The sequence below is a fragment of the Oncorhynchus gorbuscha genome, linkage group LG17 (assembly GCF_021184085.1).
Source record: "Oncorhynchus gorbuscha isolate QuinsamMale2020 ecotype Even-year linkage group LG17, OgorEven_v1.0, whole genome shotgun sequence".
NCBI classification, from domain to species: Eukaryota; Metazoa; Chordata; class Actinopteri; order Salmoniformes; family Salmonidae; genus Oncorhynchus; species Oncorhynchus gorbuscha.
This window is the reverse complement of record NC_060189.1, coordinates 24655330-24668704: the sequence shown is the minus strand read 5'-3', so window position 1 is coordinate 24668704 and position 13375 is coordinate 24655330. Positions and strand designations below refer to the sequence as shown.

The 13375-nt window shown below is 43.1% G+C and overlaps 1 protein-coding gene across 1 annotated transcript; it reads left to right on the top strand.

The window, feature by feature from the left end:
* The first annotated feature begins 1284 nt into the window (after nucleotides 1–1284).
* On the top strand, nucleotides 1285–12321 carry LOC124001752 (serine/threonine-protein kinase Nek9). The gene is made up of 23 exons (XM_046308786.1): nucleotides 1285–1943; nucleotides 2638–2815; nucleotides 3024–3079; nucleotides 3236–3306; nucleotides 3470–3575; nucleotides 4263–4394; nucleotides 4558–4668; nucleotides 4873–4937; nucleotides 5074–5124; nucleotides 5215–5407; nucleotides 5519–5663; nucleotides 5849–6049; nucleotides 6211–6257; nucleotides 6439–6600; nucleotides 6719–6827; nucleotides 7029–7190; nucleotides 8867–9034; nucleotides 9135–9194; nucleotides 9342–9526; nucleotides 9627–9788; nucleotides 9875–9979; nucleotides 10161–10214; nucleotides 10362–12321. Exons 1-23 carry the CDS (start codon nucleotides 1761–1763, stop codon nucleotides 10533–10535), a joined length of 2880 nt encoding a protein of 959 aa, XP_046164742.1. The 5' UTR covers nucleotides 1285–1760; the 3' UTR covers nucleotides 10536–12321.
* The last annotated feature ends 1054 nt before the right edge of the window (nucleotides 12322–13375 follow it).

Sequence of the window (13375 nt, the reverse complement as noted above, 5' to 3'; positions counted from 1 at the left end):
TGTGGCACTCTGCCAGACACCTGGCTCAAACAGCCCTTATGAGCCCCACTTCACAGTAGAATCCTCAAACAAGTTTCTAAAGATGGTTGACATCCAGTGGAAGCCTTAGGAAGTGCAACATAACCAATATCCCACTGTGTATTCAATAGGGGCTGGGTTGAAAATCGACCAACCTCAGATTCCCCACTTCCTGTTTGGATTTCTTCTCAGGTTTTAGCCTGCCATATGAGTTCTGTTATACTCACAGACATCATTCAAACAGTTTTAGAAACTTCAGAGTGTTTTCTATCCAATAATAATAATAATAATATGCATATATTAGCAACTGGGACTGAGGAGCTGGCCGTTTACTCTGGGCACCTTTCATCCAAGCTACTCAATACTGTCCCTGCAGCCATAAGAAGTTTTAACAAATGCGCTCCTGTAGGCCCCCCTCACACATTTGTCCACTCACAAGCACCCAAACCCCAACAGTGCACTGATGAATGGAAAGACATATCTGTTACAGAAGACCTAAGTATATTGTAATAACATTCTATGATTGTCATTAGGCCTACACTAGCCCAAATTGATGCATCCTCTGTTGTCTAGGCACTCATCTCCGCCTCGTCTGGGAGCGTCTCAGCGAAATATCTCTGTCTTGTCAAAATATAAGTGTTCTCCTCAAACCACAACACAATTTGGTGCGTATACCACCACCTGGTTTCGAGTCAATTCGCACATTTTTAATGGGGCCTGAAATGCCGTAATGTTAAATTATGGTGTAGCCTATAGATTTTTGGGCATGTTGTGTGGCTCACGTTTAACCGGTACCGCGTACCTCCACTATTTATTTTGCTGGGACGCCATACAGGACCGTCCCGCCTTACTTTCACTCATTACCATATTATGAACTAACTTGAGTGTTTCCGGGTACTAGCCTATGTAAAAGAGAACACATTATCTGGTCAAGATAGTCAACTAACCACTCTGACAATGGAAATACATGTTCGCAAAAGCGGACGGCAGGCGGAAGGGGCGAGCTCAAGCGTGAACATTCTAGCCAATGAGAGGGGAGATACGCGTGTGAACAACGGAGACAACACCGATATAAAATATATTTTTATCAAAGTTACCGGATGGCACGTGCGTCCACTTATATCAGTACATTTGTAACAACCTAAACATTACGAAACTTATATTCGATCAAATAAGACTCACGTAGTAAATTAGCAATTCGACACTCTCATAGACTTCCATTCAAAAAGTCCTGACTTGGTCTGATAATTGCTGTATTCCTGCGCGGACAGATTTTGGGTGGAGTTGAGCCTCTCGCTTCGCCTCTCCATCTTTGCCTATGCATGGACATGGAAAAGATGGACTCCTTATTGCGCTGTGGCACAGTCTAGTGTGCGGTACTGTCAGCTTCCTAAATGTAAAGTTAGTAAAGTGGGTAAACTGCAGACAGTAGACAACTTAGTAACGATTATCAGATCAGGAGAGATGGTTATTGTAATACTGCGCATTAACGTTAACGTCCAAAGGTTTCGAAGGAGACTAGGCCAAAAGATTTCCTGGTAACTTGGTAACTGTAGCTAGCAAATCAACAACACTTGTGCAACTCTGTTGCACGCTACTGCTGCTGCTTAATATTCTGTGCAGCAGCCTAGCCTACTAGCTCGAACTCTACTCCCCGAAATTGGATTTTAAGGAAATATATTTTACGAGTTTGTTTACGATATTAATTTGTAAATAGTTGGCGAGCTTTACTTATACTCAAAATGTCACTTGAAGACTACGAAAGGCATTACGCCTCGATATATTCAGATTCTGGGAGTGAATCTGTCGCCAGTGGGCGATCGACGTCAGTATACAGCGGCGAGGAAGAAAAGTTACATTACATTCCAATCCGTATCCTTGGAAGAGGGGCATTTGGCGAAGCAACCTTATACAGACGAACAGAGGTAAGCAGGTTAAGATCTACTTCTATAATTCTTGGAGAGATCCTAGGAATATGCTAGTGTGTGTCACTGCCACTGTTGTACACACACACACACACAGTTTTGTTAAGACCTATTAGGCCTGTTTATTAGTGATCTACAATAGCTTCCCCCAGCATGCTGTGTGAATCTCTCACCAAACATGGCCAGTAGCCTCTGAGACAGTTTACTTTAGTTTTCATACCCCAGTGGGAAATGCATGATAGCAAGATTTATTACATTCTCAAGCCATTTGACAAAACTGCCATTATCCCCGTAACTTTGCACAACTAGAGCAATGTTTAAGGACAAAGTATGGTTTGTATTTATATGAAAACAGCAGGAAATCGACAACCTTTTGTAAAGGTTAAACTTTTAGTTTACTTGCTGAAATAACAGTTTGTTTGATTAGAGCCTACATCATGTATAGTACATTATTAGGGATATACCCTGTTTTAGCATCTGTTATTATTATCATATTACATTTTCTATTAGCAGTAGCACACTAGAAAAATAAAAGGAATACAGTTCATTTTGTTTAACTTTGAGGAGGCCATTGCAGTAAAGTTGTGCTTCCTGAGGTCTCTCAGAGTGTTGTTTGTTTTAGCATTCACAGTGAATGCCTTTCTGATCTCGAACTGACCTTTCTCTGTCTGTTCCCTGTCTTATCGATCTACAGGACAACTCTCTGGTGGTGTGGAAGGAGGTGGACTTGAACTGCCTCTCAGATAAAGAGCGTAAGGATGTGACAAACGAGATCAGCATCCTCTCCATCCTACAGCACAACAACATCATAGCCTACTTCAACCATTTCATGGACAAGGACACTCTTCTCATTGAGCTTGAATACTGCAATGGTGAGATATGGCAGCATCTTATCACTTGGAGTTGGTGTATTTGTATGAAATACTTTTGGGATATTAAAGATGTATTATGAAATGTCTTTATTCAACATAATGTTTTGTGTGATATGATATTGATATTGGCTCAACTGAAATATGATTGCCCCAATTGTCTGGCATTTACAGTAACAATAGAAAAAAACAACTGTCTTTTCAATTTCAGGAGGAAATCTTTATGATAAAATCAACCAACAGAAGGGGAAACTCTTCACTGAGGAGGTATGAAAATTAAACCCAACATGTTGTAAGAGTGTATTGACACATAATGACACATAATGGCTCTGACTTTGCCCTAGTTAGGAACAATGGTGAACATTCAACTTAATCTTTTCCTCACCAGTTTTCTAATATCTTAAACATCTTAAATACTCCCAGGTTGTCATATGGTACCTGTACCAAGTTGCCTCTGCAGTGGCTCACATTCATAAGGCTGGTATCCTGCACCGGTAAATACCAGGGTTGGGTCCGGGCTTTACTCCTTTATTGTGCTACAATATGCTTTGATTATGAGTATTGTATGTAAGCTGTGTTGGTTATTAATACAACAGTCCCCATTGTTTGATCTGGTCACTATTTTATTTTTTGACCTACTTTATTCTTCTCTTGAAGGGATATCAAGACGCTGAATATCTTCCTAACTAAAACCAACCTTATTAAGTTGGGTGATTACGGGCTGGCTAAGAAGCTTGACTCACAGTTTGCCATGGCTGAGACTGTAAGTTACATTGAAGTATTAACCTGGAAAGCTGCGCTGGTCTGTTTTACGTTGACCAAGCAGATCTCAGAACTCGCAGCCATTATAGTTACTACAGAGCTTATTACAGAGCTATTACGGAGTGTATGCTGATCACATTCAGTTAACAGATTTGGTGGGCAGACTGAGCACTCAACCAAATGAAGACTTGAGAGCAGTGTGGTTGTTCTGTCCCTTTGTGGGCATGGTCTACATGTCTCTCCCTGAGTGTACCTAAGACTGCTGTATCTGTAGTCAGCATCATCAATTGATGTTCACTCTGCCACAGGGACATGACTTCTGTATGATGGAGGCAGTCGGCAGAGAAGGCAGCAGCGAGTGTGCAGCTAATTGTCTGTTGTGACCTTGAGCAGAGTGCATATGTCATAGAGTATATTATGAGGCTGCGCATGTCTGCTGCTTTGAATATAAATAGCTTTCATTGCGATACCCTTTTAGAATCCATGGGAATATGAAATATTTTGTCAGAACAATTGAATGTTTTACTGTGCATATTTGTCATGCCCATAGTTTTGCAATTCTTTGATTAGGACTCACTCAAGCTATTTTTATTTGCAAAGTGTTTTGTGCATATTCACATTTAGTTTTGTGTAAGGTATAGATATCTTCTAAGTTACTTTTTTTGTGCATTTTCCTGTATAAATCTAGTGTGTAGGAACCCCATACTACATGTCTCCTGAACTGTGTCAAGGTGTGAAGTACAACTTCAAATCAGACATCTGGGCTATGGGCTGTGTCATTTTTGAAGTCTTAACTCTGACCAGAACATTTGATGCTACGGTATGTGCCCTGCTTATCTTTTACCACCATTGTCTAATTGATACACATTTGCCTGCTATTATCATTTGTTCTAATGTTAAATACACGGCATTGGCTGATAATGCTCTGTTGATGTCACTTTAATGCATTTCCGGGTTGACGGTTGCTGCTTGTGTCCATGTAGAATCCGCTGAACCTGTGTGTGAAGATAGTGCAGGGAAACTGGACCATGGAGGTCAACTCTGATGTGTATTCCTCGGCGCTGATCAAGCTGGTGTACGAATGCTTAGATCAGGTGAGGAACCCTTCAGCAATGTGTACGGTATACTGTCATTTCAGTCTTTCATGGCTGTCATCGTCAGTGCGATAGAATGTAGCATCACCCTAAGTATACATTGTATGTAGGGAATCAGTTGATGTACGATATTACCACACATTTTCTACATGGAGAAATATGTGTGATGGATGGTAATGTAATGTAAGATACATTGATTTGCAGGATCCAGAAAAGAGACCCACTGCTGAGGAGATTCTGGACCAGCCAATCATCTCCTGCCGCAAGCAGTGAGTCTGGTGAATGGGAGAGAGAATGTGGTGGGATGTCTGAAAGATTGAGGAGATTGTGTGATTGTTCAAATAGGTGTAGAGACGTCATCAAAACTGCTGTTTTCATTGTGTTAACAACCTCTTTTTGTTTCAGGGAGCTTGAGGACAGAGTTGCCTTGCTGAACTCAGCAATGAAAAAACCAAAGTATGTTGAACACATTCTCACCTAATCATGTAAATGTGGTATTTGTAAGATGATTTTGTTGAATTAAGATATTTTGTGACTTGTCTATAGGTTGAGCACTGTGACTGAGAGCCCTGTTGCTGTAGTGACAACACGCTCTAGGGAGGTGTATTTCTGGGGAGGGGGAAAGTTCACACCCCAGAAACTGGATGCCTTTAAAGGAGGCAGCGGTGCCCAGCATGTTTGTGCAGGGGAGACCCACTTTGCTGTGGTTACCGTGGAGAAAGAGCTGTACACTTGGGCTGTGAGTACCATGCTGTTCCTTTAAGTCCAAGGCAGAAAATACATGACAAGAACTTGAAAGTTGTTTTTGTTGATTAAACATGTGCTCTTTGATGTCCTGCTTCCATTTTAGAGTGTCCAAGGCGGGGCCAAGATGGTGGGCCAGCTGGGCCATGGAGACCAGGCCTCGTACCGGCAGCCACGCAAGGTGGAGAGGCTCCAGGGAAAGGCCATCCGTCAGGTCGCGTGTGGAGCAGATTTCACCGCCTGTGTCACTGGTGAGTTGTGTGTCTGTGTGGAGCACTACTTATGTGCCAGTAGAATAGGATGTTTACAATGGGAGGGCTCTGTTGTTGTTTTTTAACAACAGAGATAAACAATTCAGACAGCAATTTGCAACCCTGTGTCATACAATACAATTTGGTCTTGTTTGACGACATGCTGTTGATGTGTTTGGTTTCAGATGAGGACCAGATGTACATGTTTGGTTCTGACTACTACGGCTGTATCGGAGTGGAGAACGAGCAGGGCATGGAGGTGCTAGAGCCCGTGCTGTTGGATTTCTTTGAGGAGCGACCTGTCAGGCAGGTGTCCTGTGGGGACAACCATGTGGTTGTGCTGACTCACAGTGGAGATCTCTACTCCTGGGGCTGTGGAGAGCATGGTATGTACCAGAGCATTGATACTGAGCAACAAGGTAGTACTTCATGTCTACCACAATGCCTCGTTCAAGCTCCATATCCTTTCCGTTGTCCCCCCTTATCTTGGCCAGTAGATGGCGCTAAGATGATGCGGAACATAATTCATTTAAGTTATTTTCCTCAGGGCGTCTTGGCCTGGACTGTGAGGATGACTTTAACTCACCCATGCAAGTAAGATCATGCCCTTTCTTTTTCAGCAGAGAGCTTGAACACATATCATGTAAATATGCTTATGGAGAAAGGGGCAGTGGCGTCTCAATTTTATTGTCGAGACAAATGAATGGAAATGTGTTTGAGTCCACTGTTTAAATCAGTAGGAAGCATAATGTTGTGTATCGTCTGGCGTTCACAGGTGGAGATCCCCAAAGGAGCCATTATCTCATCCGTGTCCTGTGGCCTTGACGGAACCTTTTTCCTGACAGAGTCTGGCAAAGTCCTGGCCTGTGGGAACAACGATCTGAACAAGCTGGGTCTGAACCTGGGAGTCTCTGGCCTCAAAAACCTTCCTGGAGAGGTACAGCACCACATTCCTCATACCAAGATCCACTCACAGGCTCTTCTCATTCCTTTAAAATAAGGAATAACACCAGTAATGGTGGAGAATTTAAGTTTTCCTCCTTTTCCAATGTCAGGCCTACCAGGGGATTCCATACACCACCACACTCACTCTGGTCAAGCAGCTGGCCAGGTATAAGATCCAAATCATTTCAGCTGGGAAGACTCACACTGCTGCCATTGACGGTACAGCGACCAGACTCTCTCCTGTCTCTTTCCTTGAGCCCACAATTATTATATATATATTTTTTTAAACATTTTAGTCATTTAGCAGACGCTCTTATCCAGAGTGACTTACAGTTAGTGCATTCACCTTAAGATAGCTAGGTGGGAAGGATATTGATTTTTATATCAAAACATGGTTCTGATTGAACTCTGATATTGCAGAACGTGGGCGGCTGATGACCTTTGGGTGCAACAAGTACGGTCAGCTGGGTGTAAAGGACTTCAAGAAGCACCAGGGTGTCCAGCTGCTGTTGGGGTCTTTCGGGGGGAAGGTGGTCAGCAAAGTGTCTTGTGGAGATGGCTTCACCATCGCAGCCACGAAGGGTCAGAAACACAACTAAACTTGAACATTCTCTGTTGCAGCATGTTGTTGTCATATACTGTTCAGTGTTTACAGTGCATTGACTTTTTCCACATTTTGTTACTTTACAGCCTTATTCAAAAATGGATCAAACAGCTTTTCCCCTCATCAATCTACACACAATACCCCATAATGACAAAGACATTTTAGCAAATGTATAAAAATATCCCATTTATTTAAGTATTCAGACCCTTTACTCTGTACATTGTTGAAGTACCTTTGGTACAGAGCATAAACCCTAAAAGTTTGGCACACCTGTATTTGGGGAGTTTCTCCCATTCTTCTCTGCATTCTTCTCTTCTCAAAACCTGTCAGGTTGGCTGGGGAGCGTCGCTGCACAACTATTTTCAGGTCTCCAGAGATTTTGGATCAGGTTCAAGTCCGGGCTCTGGCTGGGCCACTCAAGGACATTCAAAGACATGTCCCGAAGCCACTCCTGCGTTGTCTTGGATGTGTGCTTAGGGTCGTTGTCCTGTTTGAAGGTGAACCTCCGTCCCAGTCTGAGGTTCTGAGCACTCTGGAGCAACTTTTCATCAAGGATCTCTCTGTACTTTGCTCCATTCATCTTTCCCTTGATCCTGACTAGTCTCCCAGTTCCTTCAGCTGAAAAACATCCAAACAGCATGATGCTGCCACCACCATGCTTCACCGTAGGGATGGTGCCAGAGTTCCATTTAGGTTTCATCACCAGAGAATCTTGTTTGTCATAGTCTGAGAGTTCTTTAGGTGCCTTTTGGTAAACTCCAAGCGGGCTGTCATGTGCCTTTTACTGAGGAGTGTCTTCCGTCTGGCCTCTCTACCATAAAGGCCTCATTGGTAGTGCTGCAAAGATGGTTGTCCTTCGGGAAGGTTCTCCCATCTCCACAGAGGAACTCTAGAGCTCTGTCAGAGTGACCATCGGATTCTTGGGTCACCTCCCTGACCAAGGCTCTTCTCCCCCGATTGCTCAGTTCTGCCGGGCTGCCAGCTCTAGGAAGAGTCTTGGTTGTTCCAAACTTTTTAAGAATTATGGAGGCCACTGTGTTCTTGGGACCTTCAATGCTGCAGACATTTGTACACTTCTCAAGATCTGTGCCTCGACACAATCTTGTCTCGGAGCTCTATGGACAATTCCTTCGACCTCATGTCTTGGTTTTCGCTCTGACATGGACTGTCAACTGTATAGACAGGTGTGTACATTTTCAACTCATTAAATTTACCACAGGTGGACTCCAATCAAGTTGTAGAAACATCAAGGATGATCAATGGGAACAGGATGCACCTGAGCTCAATTTTCGAGCCACATAGTAAAGGGTCTAAATACTTATGTAAATAAGGTATCTGTTTTTTATTTTTAATACATTTTAAAAAATGTTTAAAACCTGTTTTTGCTTTGTCATTTTGGGGTATTGTGTGTAGATTGATTTGGGAAAAAAAATATGTTTATCGATTTTAGAATAAGGCTGTAACTCTATCCAGCTTTTTTTTCTTGCTTTATTCTGTTAGCTAGGGAGTCCTCTGACCTACATGAGTAGGACTCAAAATTATGGAGAATACTGGTAGCACCTCAGGAACAGGATTCCTGTTTCCAGGTGCTGGAAGGATGGATATTGGCAAATTATCTGTGGACCAATAGATTATTTCTCTCTGATCCTTTCAGACAATCAGATCTTTGCCTGGGGAAACGCAGGAAATGGACGCCTGGGAATGCCCGCTGACAAGGGCTTTGGCTCGGAGGTTTGCCCTGCTTTACCACGACCCATTTTCGGCTCCCTCCACCATGTGCCAGACCTCTCCTGTCGCGGCTGGCACACCATTCTCATCATGGGTTAGCCACTAGCCACTAGCCACTTACTTCTGTTCTAACACCAGCTAATCATTTGTTGAAAAATACATTTGAGATTGATTGATTCTGTTCTCTGTTTCAGAAAAGGTTCTCAATTCTAAAACTATACGCTCAAACAGCAGTGGACTTTCAATTGGCTGTGGTAAGTAAGATGGCCATGGTCTCTCTGGTTACATTATCCCTCCCTGGTTACATTACATTCACAATGAGAACATGTACGAAGTTTTATACCAGTATGGTAATGTACTGACCATGTGGTGTGTCCTGGTGTTTGTCGGTGCACACTAAGGGCTAGGCCAAGCCTCTACCACAACTGTGGATCTGGAGAGTGAGCCAGGCTCAGAGACAGGGCTGCGTGAAGGGGGCCTGGGGGGCACTAAGGAGGCTGACACAGACGAGCGACGCATCGAGACCTCCATGATGTCTATAACGAACCAGACCGGCGACAGCTCCTGTCCCTTCTGGCTGCGCAAGGTTTGTAATCAAAACCACAAAGCATAATGAAAGCCAAAACAGAGAGGGCTATGGCCACTGAATGTTGTTTGTGTCCCTCTCTGTCCATCTTCCCTAACAGGAGCTCCAGGATGCAGAGTTCATCCCGATGCCAGAGGATTTCAGGGGCTCCATGCCTGGCCCAGTGGCTCCTTCTTTCCCTGAGAGCGTTACACTGCCTTACGAGGAGCTGCAGGAGCTGAAGGCTGCAGCCGCTGCTGCCGCCACTGAGAAAGAGCTCCCGGTAATGACCACCGCATGTCTGGATCCTCCATACTTGACTACATCCCCATGCCAATGCCTCAACCTAACCAAGTGTTGTTTCTTTAGACTGCTCGTATGGGCTGTGACGGGGTCAATGGGTTTGAGGAGGCAGGAGCCTGTAAGAAAGGGGAGGTGTCAACTTGCTGCAGAGGAAGCAGTGAGGTAGCACAGGTATGTGCAAGATAAGCCCTTACACACATTGTAACAGCACAAGACTGCACCAGACAGTAGTCTGTGAACATACCGCAACAACTACAGAGACACACAGAACAAACACGAGCAGCTGCGATATGTTCCCAGACTACTGTCTGGTGCAGTCTTATGCTGTTACAGTTGCTATTTTCTTTTGCAGTTGCGAGAGACAGTCAGTCGTCAAGAGGCAACCATCCAGTTGTTACAGAAGCAGGTAAGCGTTACTCACTACAGACTGTCTAGCACCTGTGAGCAAAGTTGTGTAGTAACACCGAGTCGAGTCCCTATTCTGTAAAACCGCTCAACTCCATTGCTATGCAGACAGATGAGTGTTATAAAGTGTTGTTCTCTATGATAACAGTTCAGTGATCAGCTCAAAGAGAACGAGAGACTCTGGACAGCAATCAACCGTCTGACACTGCGAGAGGCAGGAACTGAAAATAACTGCAACCACCAATCCGGTCACAGGCCTGTGGAAGGACAGGGAGGAGCCTCCAATCATGACGGGGACAGATCTGATGGGGCAAATCCGTGAGAGAAAAAAAACGGAATCTGTGCTATACTAGGCAGTGAGTGGTGGTGGCTCTGTGCAGTTAAGTCCATCCAAACAGGTCCTGTAGATGGAGTGGCTTGGCCATATTGAGAAGAGGAATATGTTAGCAAGCCAGTTCCATTGGTGAACGGCAGGGAGAACTAGGTTTAAGAAATTACTAAAGGGATGAATAGTCTGAGAGTCAATTGTGTTCTCCTTAACTAGGAACAGCTAGCTGATTAATGGATGCCCACTGACCTCATCCACTTGCAAGAGAGGTCTCGCTTCTTTTCACATTGCGTTAGATCATATTTCTTCGATATAATCCAATCTGCATGATAACGTATAAATATACATGAGAGATACCCTGTATGAACACTTTCATGTTGTAAGTTATAATTAAGTGACAGTGACAGGAAAAGGCCTACAGCAACTGATCTGCTGTGATCTGGACACAGACAGACTGACATCTTGGCTTGATTCAACATTAAGCAACCAACTTCTTGCAGTGTTATATAGGCCGATGTGAAATATGAGTAAATACTTTGGTAGTAATGATAATGTTGTCACTGACTGACTACTGTCAACTGAGGTCTAGGATTGCGTTTTGTCCCACATTTTAATTGATGATCACAAATGGGCACAGCTTACTGTAGAGAGAGGATCGTTTGGTTTTCTTCCATTGTTTTTGATATATATATCCTCCTGTTTTATCTTGCAGTTATTTCTTGTGGTTATTAAAACCAATGTGAATTTAAAGTACTGCGTTTTTTGCTCATTCCTCTGGAAAGCCCTGAGCCCTATTTTTGATAACCTACCAATGTTCTTCATATGTGATGCTGTTCTAAACAAAATACTAAATACTAACTAAAAGGCATATCGAATATAGCCTTAGAAAGATATACCAGATATAGTATATTTTATATTAAATTTACCAAAGATGTGTTTAGTTTTAACATTTAAGTATTTACAATGTTGTGTCTTTCATGAACAGCTTGCTATACTGTATCTGCAAAAATGCCATGTGAAATGTGAGGTTCACTTTTCAAACTACTGATTCATTATAGACAATCACTTGTCTTTTTATTGCCTTAAGATGATAACCTTGAATTTGTTTGAACTAGTATTTAAAGTGGAGGAAATTAACCATCAAATTGCAATCTTCCTTCTGTAATACTTAATGTCATGAGAACAGTTCTAGAATTTGAGAAAAGCTTGTCTTCGTAAACTTCATGGTAATACTGTGTTTTTTTTCTATGACGTTTTTCCTGTTTTTGAGTATTCATTTAATCATTATATTTTACACTATTTGTGAAAAGTGTAATATTCAGAGTTGGTGTATTTCTTTTTACTCTGGGTGGTGTGTGTGTATGTAAGGTTTTAAGTATCCTTTACCAATGGCTTATAAGCTTGCAACTCTTTTGGTTAGTTTGCAGTTTATTGATACAGTACAACACTGGTGGAATTTTCTTTGTCCATGCAAGAAAAAAATATGTCCCTATTCCCTAGTGCTTTTGCATACGCTTTAAACCAAAGATTGTGTTGTGATGAATTGTGCACAAAATATAAAACAAAATGTGCCTTTAGAATAGGATATGCATTTTATACAGTTTGTTTGATGCTGATATTATGCCTATACTGTGTTTATTTTTGCAATCCATTGTTTCAATGGCTTATCTGACCCTATGCAATTGAGTGGGTGTAAGATGTTACAGTTGTCTAACTTTCCACCATTCACAGAGGAACCTTTGTTTTATGCTTCATGTCAAAAATAAATTTTAAAAAACCATTTTGGTCTAATGAATTTAATGTTGAACCAAACACTGCAGACAAAGCTAAATACACTGCTCAAAAAATAAAGGGAACACTAAAATAACACATCCTAGATCTGAATGAATGAAATATTCTCATTAAATACTTTTTTCTTTACATAGTTGAATGTGCTGACAACAAAATCACACAAAAATGATCAATGGAAATCAAATGTATCAACCCATGGAGGTCTGGATTTGGAGTCACACTCAAAATTAAAGTGGAAAACCACACTACAGGCTGATCCAACTTTGATGTAATGTCCTTAAAACAAGTCAAAATGAGGCTCAGTATTGTGTGTGGCCTCCACGTGCCTGTATAACCTCCCTACAACGCCTGGGCATGCTCCTGATGAGGTGGCGGATGGTCTCCTGAGGGATCTCTTCCCAGACCTGGACTAAAGCATCCGCCAACTCCTGGACAGTCTGTGGTGCAACGTAGCGTTGGTGGATGGAGTGAGACATGATGTCCCAGATGTGCTCAATTGGATTCAGGTCTGGGGAACGGGCGGTCCAGTCCATAGCATCAATGCCTTCCTCTTGCAGGAGCTGCTGACACACTCCAGCCACATGAGGTATAGCATTGTCTTGCATTAGGAGGAACCCAGGGCCAACCGTACCAGCATATGGTCTCACAAGGGGTCTGATGATCTCATCTCGGTACCTAATGGCAGTCAGGCTACCTCTGGCGAGCACATGGAGGGCTGTGCGGGCCCCCCCAAAGAAATGCCACCCCACACCATGACTGACCCACCGCCAAACCGGTCATGCTGGAGGATGTTGCAGGCAGCAGAACGTTCTCCACGGCGTCTGTCACATGCTCAGTGTGAACCTGCTTTCATCTGTGAAGAGCACAGGGCGCCAGTGGCGAATTGGCCAATCTTGGTGTTCTCTGGCAAATGCCAAACGTCCTGCACGGTGTTGGGCTGTAAGCATAACCCCCACCTGTGGACGTCGGGCCCTCATACCACCCTCATAGAGTCTGTTTCTGACCGTTTGAGCAGACACATGCACATTTGTGGCCTGCTGGAG

Excerpts from the sequence above, each read along its gene's own strand:
- LOC124001752 (XM_046308786.1), top strand. The coding sequence starts at position 1,761 with ATGTCACTTGAAGACTACGAAAGGCATTACGCCTCGATATATTCAGAT. Across the intron at positions 4,938-5,073 it reads ATCATCTCCTGCCGCAAGCA|GGAGCTTGAGGACAGAGTTG; the intron begins GTGAGTCTGGTG and ends TTTTTGTTTCAG. Across the intron at positions 6,050-6,210 it reads CTGGGGCTGTGGAGAGCATG|GGCGTCTTGGCCTGGACTGT; the intron begins GTATGTACCAGA and ends TATTTTCCTCAG.